The sequence below is a fragment of the Ammodytes marinus genome (genome assembly GCF_949987685.1).
Source record: "Ammodytes marinus genome assembly, chromosome: 21".
NCBI classification, from domain to species: Eukaryota; Metazoa; Chordata; class Actinopteri; order Uranoscopiformes; family Ammodytidae; genus Ammodytes; species Ammodytes marinus.
In genome coordinates, this window is record NC_137225.1 from 17756730 (window position 1) to 17771513 (window position 14784).

Sequence of the window (14784 nt, forward strand, 5' to 3'; positions counted from 1 at the left end):
GTGATTTACAGTATCTGTTGTGAGGAAAATGAAGAGAGTTTAACTGTCCCTTGTCTATTTCAGGCATTATAACTCGGGCATATCCGTCGGTGCCGCAGACATGTACCTCCGCATCAACGGAGGCCAAAACAACACGGTCATTTGGAGGACTTTGTACGACCAGGGAACCCATTGGAACCAGGTCACCGTCCAGCTGGGGCGCATCACAAAGCCCTTCCAGATCGCTCTGGCCAAGATCAGCCTGGGTGTGTTTGACGGGGTCTCCGCCATGGATGATGTCACCTTCAAGAACTGTTCCATGCCCCCGGCAGTGGTGGAGTGTCCGGCGCACACACATTTCCACTGTGTGCATACCAAGGCATGTGTGGAGCACCTGCAGCTCTGTGACCTTGTGGATGACTGTGGGGATGGCTCAGATGAGGAGGGATGTTGTAAGTGATTTTTTTTTTGGTTACGAATATTCAGTGGTGGAAGGAATACTCAAAATCGTTTATAAAGTTGGAATAGAACAATGAAGAAATATACTTTATAGCAGATGAGAGTGTATCATTGAAAGTCTATAGAAGTAACATGGTACAAATATTTTAGATACTGATAGATGCAGTGGTTCAAAACATGGGGGTGAAGCTTTTATGTCCTCTGTAACTCAGTCAATTGTAGCTTTCTGTGTGACACTCATTTATGCCTCACAGCTCCAGAGCTGCAGTGCAACTTTGAGCATGGCCTGTGCAGCTGGAACCAAGAGCAGAGTGGTGGAGATGTGTTTGACTGGACGCGCATCCAAGGCCCCACGCCATCCTTTAACACTGGCCCCTGGAAGGACCACACACTGGGCACCCAACAAGGCCACTACCTCTACATCGAGTCCTCAGTCCCCCAGGAGTTTAAGGACACAGCTGTGTTGCTTAGCAGAGTCTTCCAACCCACCCTCCAGTGGTTCAGGTCCACCCACCGCTGTGTGTTCCGCTTCCATTACCACATGTTTGGCTCACACGTGTTCCGCTTAGCAGTGTACCTCAGGACCACCGCCACAGGTCGCGGACACATGCTATGGGTACGATATGGAGACCAAGGAAACCTATGGCACAGGAAGACTCTCTACCTCACCAGTGCTCGGCCTTTCCAGGTAACTATTGCCCAAAAAGGGAAAAGGTACTTTTGTATAATTTTTTTATTTAATTTTTTTATTTATATTTCTTGTCTCGTTTGTCTGTGTTTCTGTGTTTTCTTGCTGCAAAACCAATTGTCCTTCAGGTACCTATAAAGTTGAAGTTGAGCCGAGTTGATGATTTAAGAAAGCTTCATTTCTCAAAACCAATCCCTGAAGATGGATGTTCCAATGTAATTTCTCACTTGACAAGCAGTTAGAGACCTTTCCTCCATTACTGCGTTCAAAACAGGAGCTCTGTTTGTCAAAATAATTGACTGCAGAAAGGGTGAGAAAGAAAAAGAGAAATTGATAAATTCAATTCAAACCCGCACTCATCCATTCCGCCCAGCTGTGGGCATATTGCCGAAAAAGATGACAAAGTATCATGAATTGTACAAACACACTTCTTCTGAGTTAGCTGAGATTAAATATGCATAGTGCAAACACAACTAAGGCACATGTTACGTGTGAAGGCAACGTCATGCAGCTTTGCAGCATCCAAGTTAATTAGATTTTGAAATTGTTTGTCAAGCTAGGCGAGTGGAAATGGCAGATTATTGGAAACATATTTTCAAAATGTGTTTGCAAAACTGCTGCTGCTTTAATAATGCTTATGTGACATTCAAACCCAAGTTTAATATTCACATGGTGCTTCAAATAAACATTTAACAGGCTTTCTTTGTGTATTACATATGCCTTCATCTAAACGTGTATTTTCTTATATTTCTGTTCACTTTTCCCTCTGCCAGATTTTGATAGAAGGTACTGTTGGAGATGATTTTCATGGAGACATTGCCATTGATGACCTTTCTTTCCTTGACTGCAGCCCATTTGAAGGTAAATTATTGGGCATATGGCATAACAGAAAATCTTCTTCTACTTCCTTTATTGTTAGTTTCTTCTCTTGATTTGTGTTTTCTACCTTAACCTGTTCCAGGGGAGCTCCCCACACCTAATAACACCACCCCAGCTGTGACCACTCCACCCCCCACAGTTCACCCCCACAACTGCCCTGATGGAGAGTTTGTGTGTGGGGCACATGGGGAGTGTGTAGTCAACAACAAAGTATGTGACTTCAGACCGGATTGTTCTGATGGCTCGGATGAGTTGAACTGCGGTAAACTCAAATTTACTCGATCAATAATTTCCTTATAATCTTTTCAAAACACTGAATATCTTCACTTCACTTCTTCACTGGTTTACCTGTTTGTTCCTGCAGTGAAGGAACGCTGCGATTTTGAAGACAAAAACACTTGTGGTTGGCAGAGCGTCGACCCCACTACGGTACCTAGCCAGACATTTTGTTGGTCACCTGACCAAGGAGAGAGCATTCATGATGGAGAGCAGTACCACCGTCCTATTGTTGACCACACCCTGTGAGTACCAGCAAAACAATGCATGTTAAGGTTATATCTTTATAGCTGAAACCATAAAGCAATCAATGAGTCTATTGCTGATAAATTAATCTGCAACTATAGTTCTTAAATAGTACTAGGATTTGTTGCTTGTAAATTGAATGTCCTTGGATTTAAGACTGTTGCTCAGAAAAACAAGCAATTCGAAGATGCCATCTATGGCTCTTCTAAAGACATGGACATTTTTACTATTTTCTGACATTTTATCGTCAAAAAGATTAATGATTAATCAAGAAAATAATTAAGCAGATTCATTGATAATGAAAATGGATATCTAAACTCAAGTTGGATATTCTTGAAATATATTATCCTTCTGTCTGTAAGTTGATCACAATTGAAGAAAGTCTAAATAAGACTCAAGACTTAAGCCATCTATACACGTTCAAGAGATTTACCATTGAGAGAAGTAGAAATTCATTTTAATCAGTGAAAAGCAATTTTTATTTCACAAAAAGCAATGACATTCTGAAAATTACTTTTTTACTGTGAGCTTCGTAATTATGTGTCCCATCTGTAGCGGCTAGACCGTGAACCAATTGTCCTTAACCCTGTTTTATTGAGTGGACAGTGAAAGCAGGAACTGGCAGTACACTCTTTTGGCTCAATACATTTCAGTTATTTTCCTCCCTGAGCCACAAATTGCAGACACTATCTTCTTTCATCACCTCTCCATCCGCCTGCCTGAACCTCTCCCTTCTCCAGGCCTGCAGCAGCTCTGACTGGCTCTCAATCGATAAGGCAGTGAAAAGAAGAGGGCCAGCTGTGTCTTCTTTAAGAGGAGACCGCAACCACTATATGGGAATTTAATATAAGCAGAGGAAGATATAGGCGCAGTGAAGAGAGTGTGAGGATAAAGATAAGGCCTGTGTGTGAAGGCTATTACAGAACCAGTTATCCTACTGTTACTATGTGGTTAGTTTTGTGATTGGCAGATCATGAGCGAGAGACGAGAGATCTACGAGTATCAATAAGGGTTGGTAAGCTGTCGTTATCAGGATTGCAACTACTGCTATAATTATTTGTATTATGTATTAATCTACCAGTTTTGTTTCTTGATTTGTCTACAAAATGTCAAGCAATAGTGAAAAAAGTAGAAACTGACTTCAAATCACTTACAGTCTAAAACCCAAAGATATTCTGTTTTTTCTCTCAGAAGGTAAAGACAAATAAGAACAAAAAAAATGTTCATTAAAATATAACTAAAAATAATAATCCTTTCCAAAATTGTTGCAGATTAACACTTGGTCAATAGACTAAATGAAATAAAATAAATTGTCTTTAAAAGTGGTTGTTTGACTTTCAGAGTGCAGAATGAGCTAACTTTAATCAGGTTCCGGGAGAAGGTTTGTCAACTTATCATAGCCAACCATAGTTCAATATTCATCCTTTCATAACCTTTATTTTGGTAATATATTTGATATATAGGATCCTCATTTACAATATATCCAAGTAAGAAGATATCACAGACACCAATATACACAAATAAGAACACGATAAAATGGCAACAAAAAAAAGTTGCCAAAAGAAGAAAGTATTAGGAATATTAAATAATCCAATTAGAGAACAAGAACAGTTGGAAGAGAAAAAGGATAAATCAATTTTTTTTTAAATATGCAACTCATGCAACACTGATGTGGAATCGTTAAGCCTCCAGGTCATGTGCACTGAGTTTTGACTTTTCATGAAAGTTTAAATGAGAAATATTTGCATATTCATATAGTTTCTGGACTTTTAAATGAGGGAGAATGAGTAATTTCAAGGACAAAGTAGCTGAGCTTTTGGTGTAACAACCGTAACAGACACATATTAATTCAGAACTTAGTATTTTATTCATCTTAAAAAAAAAATTGGACGATCTACAGAAAGCCACTGGAAGTAAAGTAGAAGAACGAACCAAAGAAATGGAAAGTTTTTAGTTTTGATTTTATCTCACAGAGGAGATCAAGGTTTGCTTCAACAGTACTCAGATATCTTTCTCTCTGCCCCCTGACAGAGGCAGTCCAGGGGGCTGGTATATGTGTGCAGACAGTTCAAACGGGGGCTACGGTCAAACCACAGACCTCCAGACACCTGTCATCTCCTCCACTGGGCCACAGTGCACCCTGGTCTTCTGGTACCACATGAGCGGGTTCACAGTGGGAACACTGCAAGTAAGAAGAGTGAACATGTACTCTGCTCGGCGGGAGAAAGTAAACTCATACTGATATGAACTCATCTCTGTCTTATTTGCAGGTGCTGTTGAAGTACGGAAACAATAGTCACGAGGTTTGGTCTCAGAGTGGTAACCAAGGCAACAAATGGAGACGAGGAGAAGTGTTTTTGGGATTATCGAACACCTTCCAGGTCCGTAGATGAGTCTGTCGCTTATTGACTTTTTAAAATGTGTAATATAACCGAATTCAATGCAGTTGAATGGTTCATATCACTCCCTTTGTGCAATCACACAGCACCGAATGCTTTGCCCTTAGTTCCCAACCAAGATTTCCACTACAGTCTTCTCAGTTGTAATCCTATGCGTCAATATGAACTTCATTTTATGAGATATTTAACCCTCCGAATGTGGAATATAGATGAGGACAGTTTACATTAACTGACAAGCGATCCACATTATTGACCTTCAGTTTGAACTAGTGACTCTGCACATCAATGTAATTGGCCAGATTTCAGTTACACTAAAGCTAAATTTGACGCGCTGACTTGATGATCAATGCTTAATTGATTGAGTTTAATTCATTGTAATGAGTCTTTGCTTGCGAGTGGGACTGTGATCCCTTCATTGCGTGAAGTGACTCAAGGTCAGTATGTTTCCTGTGTCAGCACCGGTGGCAGTCATCTCTTTGGCCAAAGACCCTTGCACATTTTCATTAACCTTTGTCAGAGGGAATAGATTCAAATCTGCACTGATGTTGCAATCAGCAGCTGAAGGGCCTTTTTTTTCGCATTGAACAGCAATGTTCCCCTTTTTCCAGAGTTGAAGTGCCCTTTTTATCTTGTCTCTGAGCTCTTCGTCAATGCTCTGATGATACATTAAAACATCAGCTATCTAGCCGCGCCGGTGGTGTAGTGGCTAGAGCCCATATACCATATACTATATAGGCTAAGTCCTTCTCGCAGTGGTCCCGGGTTTGAATCCGACCCGTGGACCTTTACTTCATGTCATCCCCCCTCTTTCTCCCCATTTCTACACTTTCCTATCAGATCTTCAAGTGTCAATAAAAAAAGGTTAAAAATAAAATACAAAAAAAAAAAAAAAAAAAACATCAGCAAACTGTTAATTTGTTAGTGACATTCAAGTCATTGCCAAATGAGTTGTGACATACTTGAATAAGGATATCAGCTCCACAAAACTTTCTCAGTATTTCTCAGTATGGCAGCGTTAAAAAACTGGTGTCGCCCCCCTGACAATGACGCAAGGGCTCAAGAAGCGACTAAGAAATGTCTCAGTTGTTGTTTCTCTGCTAAGAAAAAACCTTGATGTACGGCATGTAAGGAATAAAATCCATGCGCGATCACTTAAGGCTAACCTTCACATAGATGTGCCTATAGCTGTTATTCCTCAGAGTTCTTCATGGGGGGGACAGACTTTACGCACTGTAGCTTTACGCTATCAACTAAAATGCCAGTATGTTGACACGACATACAAGGCTAAGAGTAGATTGCGGTTGGTTGTCTGTTATCAGGTGGTGTTCAGGGTGACGCGGGGGATCAGTTACATGGGTGACGTGGTGATCGATGATGTCAGCTTCCTGGACTGTGTCCCTCCCCTTCCTGCTGACCGGCCCTGTACACCTGAGCAGTTTGCCTGCGCTAACGGCCAGTGCATCCCCCAGGACAACCTGTGTGACTTCATCAACCACTGCGGGGACAACTCCGACGAGGACCACTACATCTGCAGTGAGGCCTCCTTCTAATGTCCCACTGATGACACCCAGTGACAGATTAATGTTCAGATAATTGCATATAGCCTGTGTTACGGGTCCCAGGTGGGGACGCCCGTGAACAGATTATATATAACTGAAAGACAGGAAAATAACGCTGAAACGGGAAACGTGGTTTGTTTCTTTTAAATCTCCATCAGTTATCTTTTATTCATTCAACATGTAACTTCACTGAAGGTCACTGTAACTTCACATTGTCCACACATTTCAAAGCCAGTATCATATCACTGTATATGTTGTCTATTTAGACATTTAAAATGTTCTTCAAAACTACATTCAAAAACACACCTTTTCACACAGTGTTATTTCATCTCTCTTGTCTCTGCACCTTTAATGCTCTTAAAACCCTTAAAACCCATTAAGTTTTTATTGGACTAGTATTCTAACAGTGCCTTGTAAATATTAACAATATTGAACATTTACCTTACATTTAAACATACACATTTTCTTATTAACTTCAACTACTTCTCTTAACCCGTTTTTAACAACAATCAATAAACCTTTTTTAACACTTTACAAACGTCAGGAAGAAAGCCACGTGTGGTGCACTTGGTAGAGACGAGCGTGGCTCACTACTGGCTTAAAGCTACTAGCTTAAAAGTGGGACCTGAAACGGCGCCGCCGCTACAAATACATTCATCTCCATAGTCACACTCCACCAACACACAACACCACACACTCTCCAATCACTAACATCGATCCGCTCCACATTCAAAACACACCACCCACCTGAAAGACAGGAAAATAACGCTGAAACGGGAAACGTGGTTTGTTTCTTTTAAATCTCCATCAGTTATGAGGAGCATCCGGGGACCCCGGCAAACCACAATACAACGGCGCCTCCTACTGGCGGGATAGTGTAATTGAACATATAAAACAAGATCGCCTCCGCAGAAAACAAAGTGTCCCAACATAAAACGGTGCAATATACAAAAATGTAACATACACAAATGGACACACTTTAGTGGGCATCACACACTCCCCGACAAAATTAAAATGGCTCCTGACATTTCAAATACCTCAAAATCTTCTATTTCATCATTAGTAAACAGGTGTGGTGTATGGCATGTAGTATGTGTATGGCATGTACATGGGTGATGTGTAGGGCACAGATGAGAACAATGGTCGGATGTAGTGTGGCATACTAAGAGCAGGTATGTGGGATGGTGTAGAGCAAGTGGAGACTGTGTCTATATAAGCATGTAGAGAGGGCTGGCCAAGTGTATCATATGTAAATAACTGTCTTGGTCTTCTCTCTCTCACTGACTGTCTGACTTCTGTGTATTCATCTCTCGCAGGACTAGACACCACAAGGGGGGGAATAAGTCTCTCATCCTGTCTTTGTTGAGGGTATCCATCTTGTTCGTCTTCCTCATGCTCTGGCATGTCTTCAGCGTCCGATAGTTCATTTGTCTGTGTTTTATCTCCCATCAATATCACATCTCTTTCAGGATCGTTTTGATCGTCCTCTCTTTCAGGATCGTCTTGACTGTCCTCTCTTTCAGGAATGTTTTGTAAGTCTTCTGTTTCAGGTATGTATTGCTCATCCTCTCCTTCATGTAAGTGTTGTACATCCCCTCTTTCAGGTAATGTATTTGCATGTTCTCTGTGGACTATGGCAGGTTTACTAGGAGTCTGAACTGTGACCTTTGCAGATGAGGATGGTTCTTGGCTTTGTCCCATCCCGTTTACAGGCGTCCTCAACCAGTAACCTCCTGTCCATTCATCATCAGAGTCTGATGTCTCCTCACTTTGAGCCAGGTCTGTAGCAGCGCTTGCTCTCAGCTGAGACTTTCTTTGCCTTTGGGGTGGTTTTGTAACTGTGTTGGCTGACTGTGGTGGAGATTCAACCGGTAAGTCATTGACTAGCAGTAGCAGATTTCTGTGTAAGGTTCTGGTTTTTCCTTTGTAGTCTCCTTCTGGTTGGATGACATACACTGGATTGTCTGAGACCTGCTCTTTTACCACATATATCCTCTTCTCCCAGTACGAGCGCAGTTTTCCGGGCCCTCCTCGCTCGCTTAAGTTCCGAACTAGCACTCTGTCTCCTGGTTTTAGGACTACTCCTCTCACCTTTTGATCATAATAGGACTTGCCCTTAGCACTAGAGGCTAGGCTGTTTTTGGTTGCAATTTTGTATGCCTCTTTCATCCTCTTTGACCATTTCTCCGCATATCCTTTGTGTGTTACCGGGTCTGTCTCCTCCAGTAATCCAAACAAGAGATCCACAGGGAGGCGAGGGTGCTGTCCATAGAGTAAGTAATGGGGTGAGTGCCCAGTTGACTCGTGGCGCGTACAGTTATACGCATGTACAATCTGTGGAAGATGTTCCTTCCATTTATCCTTTTCCTTTTCTTCCAGAGTTCTTAACATTTGCAGCAGCGTTCGGTTGAACCGCTCCGCTGGGTTACATTGGGGGTGATACGGGGATGTTCGAGAATGACCGACACCTGACAGCCGTCCAAGTGTTCTGAAGAGTACATTTTCGAACTCACGTCCTTGGTCGTGGTGGAGTTTATTTGGGTATCCAAAACGAGGTACATAATCATTATAGATTCGCTCTGCTGCGGTTTGTCCAGATTTATTTTTGGTTGGGTAGGCTTGAGCGAACCGAGTAAAATGGTCGATGACAACCAAAATATACTCGTAGCCTCCTTTGCTCTTCTCTAGATGCAGAAAATCTATGCAGACAAGGTCAAGGGGCGAGTTAGATGTTATGCCACCCATTGGTGCGCGCACATGCGTTGTGGGCTTCTTCTGTTTTATACAACTGCATTTCTTTGTCACATAGTCCTCTATGCACCTTTTCATATAAGGCCAGTAAAACCTTTCTCTGGCGAGTTGAAGCACTCGTTCTGTCCCCACATGTCCCATGTTATCATGGAGGTGTTTCAGAGCAACAGGTTGGTACTTGACAGGAAGAACTAACTGTTTTCTTTCAGTTGTCCGTCGGTATAGGATTTCATCTTCAAGGTGTAGTTGATTCCACTCATGAAGGATCTTTCGAGTGAGCCCACTCACAGACTTCCGTGTTGCATCAGTAAGAACAGCATTCGTCTCTTTTAGCCGTATTACTTCCCCTATTGCCGGGTCTTCTCTTTGCGCTTTTGCGAGCTCATCGTGACTGATTTCAGGTAGGGTCATACGAGGCTGTGGGATTACATCGAGAGATGAGGCGTAGAGAGCAGCTATCCAGGCCACTTCTTTTCTCTTTGCTGCTTGACTACCTTCCCAGGTTGCATGTAACACTTCCTGTGACAGCTCCTCAGTACATGTCTCCACATAACTGTTCATATCCAGCGGGATGCGGGAGAGTGTGTCAGCGTCAATATTGATTTTCCCAGGCCTGTATTTGATGTTAAAGCGGAAATCGGATAATTCTCCAACCCAGCGATGTCCAACTGCGTTGAGTTTTGCAGTGCTCATTACGTAGGTCAGTGGGTTGTTATCAGTGTAGATGGTAAAGTGTGGAGCATAGAAGAGATAGTCTCTAAATTTCTCACACACTGCCCACTTTAGAGCAAGGAACTCAAGTTTTCCGCTGTGGAGGTTGTAGTTTCTCTCCGCAGGTGTCAATGTTCTAGATCCATATCCAATGACTCGCAGTTTCCCATCTTGCTGCTGGTAGAGGATTGCGCCGAGCCCTTTCTCTGACGCATCAGTATGCAGAACGAATGGCTCCTCGAAGTTTGGATATGCTAGAACTGGGGGATGCGTTAGCATGTTGATTAGCTCTTCTAGTGTACTTTGGTGATCTGCAGTCCATTCTATAGGAGTCCTGGAGGGTAATTGAGGACCCTTGGACTTACTGTGGCGGTGGGGGGTTTGTGGCGTGGGGGACTTCCCTTGGAGCAGCTCATATAGTGGTTTGGCTATCTTGGCGAAGTCCTGTATGTAGGATCGGTAGTAGCTAAGGAAGCCAAGCACCTGTCTGATGTCGCCGACTGTTTGTGGTGTTTTGGTTTTCAAAGCCAGCACAGCCTCAAAGTCTTTAGGGTCAACTCGAACACCCTCGGCTGACACCATGCGCCCAACATATCGAACTTCTCGCTTGAATACCTCACATTTCTCCGGTCGAAGCTTCACCCCATGGTGCTGCAGAGCTTGGAGAACCTTACGACACACCTCCACGTGATCACTGAAGGACTTTGCATAACACAGTATGTCATCCAGGTAGGGAATGCAACATTCATCCCTCAGGGAACTCAACATCTCCTCCATGCTTCTCTGAAAAGCAGCAGGTGCATTTGATAGTCCAAATGGGATTCTCACCCATTCATATAATCCCCAGGGGGTGATGAAGGCCGTGAGATGTCGTGAACCCTCTGCCACAAAACCTTGATGGTACGCTTTGCCTTGGTCGAGGATGCTGAACCATGAGTACCCTCCCAAAGTGTCTGTCAAGTCCTGAATCCGAGGCAGTGGATGTCTGTCTGGGACTGTCTTTTGATTTAACAGACGATAGTCTATGCAAAGGCGCAGTGTGCCATCCTTCTTCCGCACACATACGACAGGGGCAGAATAAGGAGACTTAGACTTCACAATCCATCCCTTTAGTATGAGGTCTTGAATATATTCTTTTACCTCTTTGAAGAGTGGTTTTGGGATGGAGGTGTATGACCTTTGTACAGGGATATCGTCTTTCAAGTTTATCACCATTTGCAGGTTTGGAATGCAGCCAATGTCATTTCCATCTCTTGCGAAAGCACGGGACTCCTCATGCAACATCTTTTTAACAGCTTCCTGTTGTTCTTCATCCAAGTGGTCGAGACTTACAGCTGGGTGCCACAAGGGTGGAGCTGGGTCACTGGTTTGAGTGGTGGTGACCTCACTGACTGTCGCTGCTGACTGTATTTTGGCGGGGACGTCACCCTCCACAACTTTTTCAACATTTTGCAGGGTCCCTAAAGCTGTCTTTCGGGGTAAGGTAATGTCATGATTGGTATTATTACCAACTGGTATGGTGACATACGGTTTTACAATGTTTTTAATGTCAAACAACCCTGGCCCCACGTCCAACTGCTCTAGCGGTACACTATTTTCTTCTGCTTCAAACAAAACCATACTGTCATGAGCATCCATGTTTGGTGGAAGCCGGCATTTTATCCATGACACACTACCAGCTGGGATGACAATATCCTGGGCACCTGTCCTCAGGCGTCCCTGTTGCATGATTGGCCTTGCTGTCTGGATAAAGCTCACAATAGCTTCAGCTTTTTCACTGGGGACAGAGATAGCATTACACAGCAGATTAACAAGGACGGGCACTAACCGTTCTGGTTGGCTGGAGATGAGCTGTTCTAAAACATTAAAACCAAGCAGTGGTCTCTCCAGGGGTAAAGTACTGACAAGGAATGGGACAGTGATGGAAAGACTGGGGTCCTCATTTCCTGGTAGATTTATCTTTATGGCTACCCATCCATCAAATGGCACGAGATCTCCATTTACAGCAAAGACTTTTAGTTCCTCTATTTCTTCAATTATTTCAGACACTGGGTGAATATCAAGGTCAGGCAGGTATTGGTCTTTCCAGGCACGGTTTATCATACTAACTTGTGCCCCCGTGTCTAGCAATGAGGTGACTGCTAACCCGTTAAGATTACATTGGACGAAGGCTTTTCTTCCGATTAGGTTGGCAACAGCTCCGCTTGCTGTAAGTGGTGGCTTAGGAGAAGGCTGAGTTGTTTGTTTACAGTTATTTGGCTTGCTGACTGTTGCTGCAGCGGATGAGTTAAGGTTGGTATGATTATCACAATTAGCCTGTGTTGAACATTTTGATTGGGACTGTCTTTCAGATCCGGTCACTGGATGTCCCTCTACAGAGGCCGGTTGAAGTTTCCCTGTTTATTTTGTCGCTTTACACAGCCAGCTGCCCGATGTCCTTCCTCCTCACAAATGAAACAATGTTTACAGTCTTGACGATTTTGTTCAACACATTTCGGACAACCGTAGGGCTTTCCACGCCTGGATTGAGCCTTATTTTGATTGAACCGATGCTCACTGTAGAATGGTTGTGGTTGGGTGTGTTGTTGCATGACCTCAACCATTTTTGTAAGTGCATCTACTTTAGCAGCAAGTTCTTTAAGTGGATCTGATTTTGTTTTGTGGTCTGCACTCTCTTGCTTATTGCTAGACCCCTTAACTGCGTTAAGTTCAAGCTGTGCGCTGTGTACATTTGTTGCAGTTTGTCGACGGGAAGAGCCGAGTCTCTTCTGTCTCTCGCTTTCCTCACTTTGGATTTTCATTACATGGCGTAATATTGTCTCATCACTGACGTCACTGTTTGAGAGGAGAGGTTTTAGTTCTCGACGTATGTCTGTGTGTTTGTTTCCAAATCCTTGGTACACTGTATGCAAGAAAACATCTTGTACTGTAGCTGCAGAGTATTTTATTCCTGTGTCTGACAGTTTAGATGTGAATAGGATACGCTGTTTCAAGCCCATTACACGGTAAAGGAATTGTTGTGGTGTTTCATTTTCATCCTGTTTTGCACACATCAACTCTTGGAATAACTCTGTGCTGTTTTTTTCTCTTAGGTGGGTTTGGAGGAACACCTTAAGTTCTGTCAGTGTCATGTCATCCTTACTTATTAGCATATCTTTGAAAATTCCAGGTTTGATTATTTTTAACACACCACGGACTATTTCTGCATCAGTGAAACGTGCCTTGATTCCTTCTTCGACCTGTTTGCAGACATTATTGTAACTGATGTCTGATGATTGGTCGCCAATTTGTCCGCCTTGCACTTTAAACTCTCTTCTTTGAAGGAAGGAAAGTTCTCTTATGGAGATCATCCCCTCACGGCCTGGCTGAGTGACAGATTTACCAGTCGGGTTACTGTTTGGCGGTTCACTTTCAGGCTTGCTGAAGGAGAGTGAGGACGGTTGCAAGTCCCCTGGTGTGTGTGTAGCATTTACTGGGATGCACTGTATTAGCTTCTTGCTAAGGTCTTCATAGCTAGCTAGCATTTTTAGCAACTCAGTGTTTGATGTGTCAGATGTGTTTAGCATTGTAGCACTAGATACGCTTGAATTTGGGACAAAAGTCACTGTACTAGCGCTGAGCCTATCAGTACTTTGGCTAGGCAACGCAGAGCTGAATGAGACAGTTGTGGCGGGACTAGAGCTGACAACAGCTGGAGTTATCTGTATAGGAGTGTCATCAGTGGCAATTTGGTTTGACTGGGTTGCATTAATATCAACAGTGTGAGCAGGGTGAACTGAATAAGTGTCAGTCTGCATGGTATTTGATTCAACATTACCCATTGCATTTAACAACAACATTGCATCACGGTGCGTCAACACAGCATCAACATTATCTTTCAAAACCAGTAATTCAACCATACCACTGTCCTCTGAATCAAGCAAGTGCTTACTGTACATGAACGCGTTGATGTATTCAAAACATCCCTCCTGGTCTCCTTCCTCAAGCTCGGACTGTTCTTTGCCCGACACTGGACCCACGGTCTTGGTAAGTTGGTAGAGCTCTTCTCCTGACAAGGCGAGTAGACTTTTCCTAATGTCCCACACTAGGTTCTTCCTCCCTCTGTCAGCCATAGCTGCTCCTCTTCTACCTCACGATAGGTTAAACAGTTAGGTAATGCACAGTCTCTGCTCCGCTCTCCACTCGTTCACGTTCACAGCAGGCCTCCACACACGTCAGCGTCTGCGTTGGTCATTGGTCCCAGATGTCATTAGGATGGATCAGCTTCCGGCCAGAAGGTGGCGCCGATCCCGGACGAGCCCCCAAGAATCTGTTACGGGTCCCAGGTGGGGACGCCCGTGAACAGATTATATATAACTGAAAGACAGGAAAGTAACGCTGAAACGGGAAACGTGGTTTGTTTCTTTTAAATCTCCATCAGTTATCTTTTATTCATTCAACATGTAACTTCACTGAAGGTCACTGTAACTTCACATTGTCCACACATTTCAAAGCCAGTATCATATCACTGTATATGTTGTCTATTTAGACATTTAAAATGTTCTTCAAAACTACATTCAAAAACACACCTTTTCACACAGTGTTATTTCATCTCTCTTGTCTCTGCACCTTTAATGCTCTTAAAACCCTTAAAACCCATTAAGTTTTTATTGGACTAGTATTCTAACAGTGCCTTGTAAATATTAACAATATTGAACATTTACCTTACATTTAAACATACACATTTTCTTATTAACTTCAACTACTTCTCTTAACCCGTTTTTAACAACAATCAATAAACCTTTTTTAACACTTTACAAACGTCAGGAAGAAAGCCACGTGTGGTGCACTTGGTAGA

The 14784-nt window shown here is 43.1% G+C and overlaps 1 protein-coding gene across 1 annotated transcript in view; it reads left to right on the forward strand.

The window, feature by feature from the left end:
* The window catches only part of malrd1 (MAM and LDL receptor class A domain containing 1), a gene marked incomplete at both ends in the record, with an annotated part of 60921 nt that overhangs the window by 16225 nt on the left and 29912 nt on the right, over positions 1 to 14784 (forward strand). Inside the window, 8 exons of the mRNA XM_080050068.1 lie at positions 64 to 431; positions 693 to 1126; positions 1900 to 1987; positions 2088 to 2267; positions 2370 to 2526; positions 4559 to 4715; positions 4798 to 4908; positions 6246 to 6459. Of these exons, the coding sequence (XP_079906194.1) occupies positions 64 to 431; positions 693 to 1126; positions 1900 to 1987; positions 2088 to 2267; positions 2370 to 2526; positions 4559 to 4715; positions 4798 to 4908; positions 6246 to 6459 (1709 nt within the window). The remainder of the gene's footprint in view (positions 1 to 63; positions 432 to 692; positions 1127 to 1899; positions 1988 to 2087; positions 2268 to 2369; positions 2527 to 4558; positions 4716 to 4797; positions 4909 to 6245; positions 6460 to 14784) is intronic.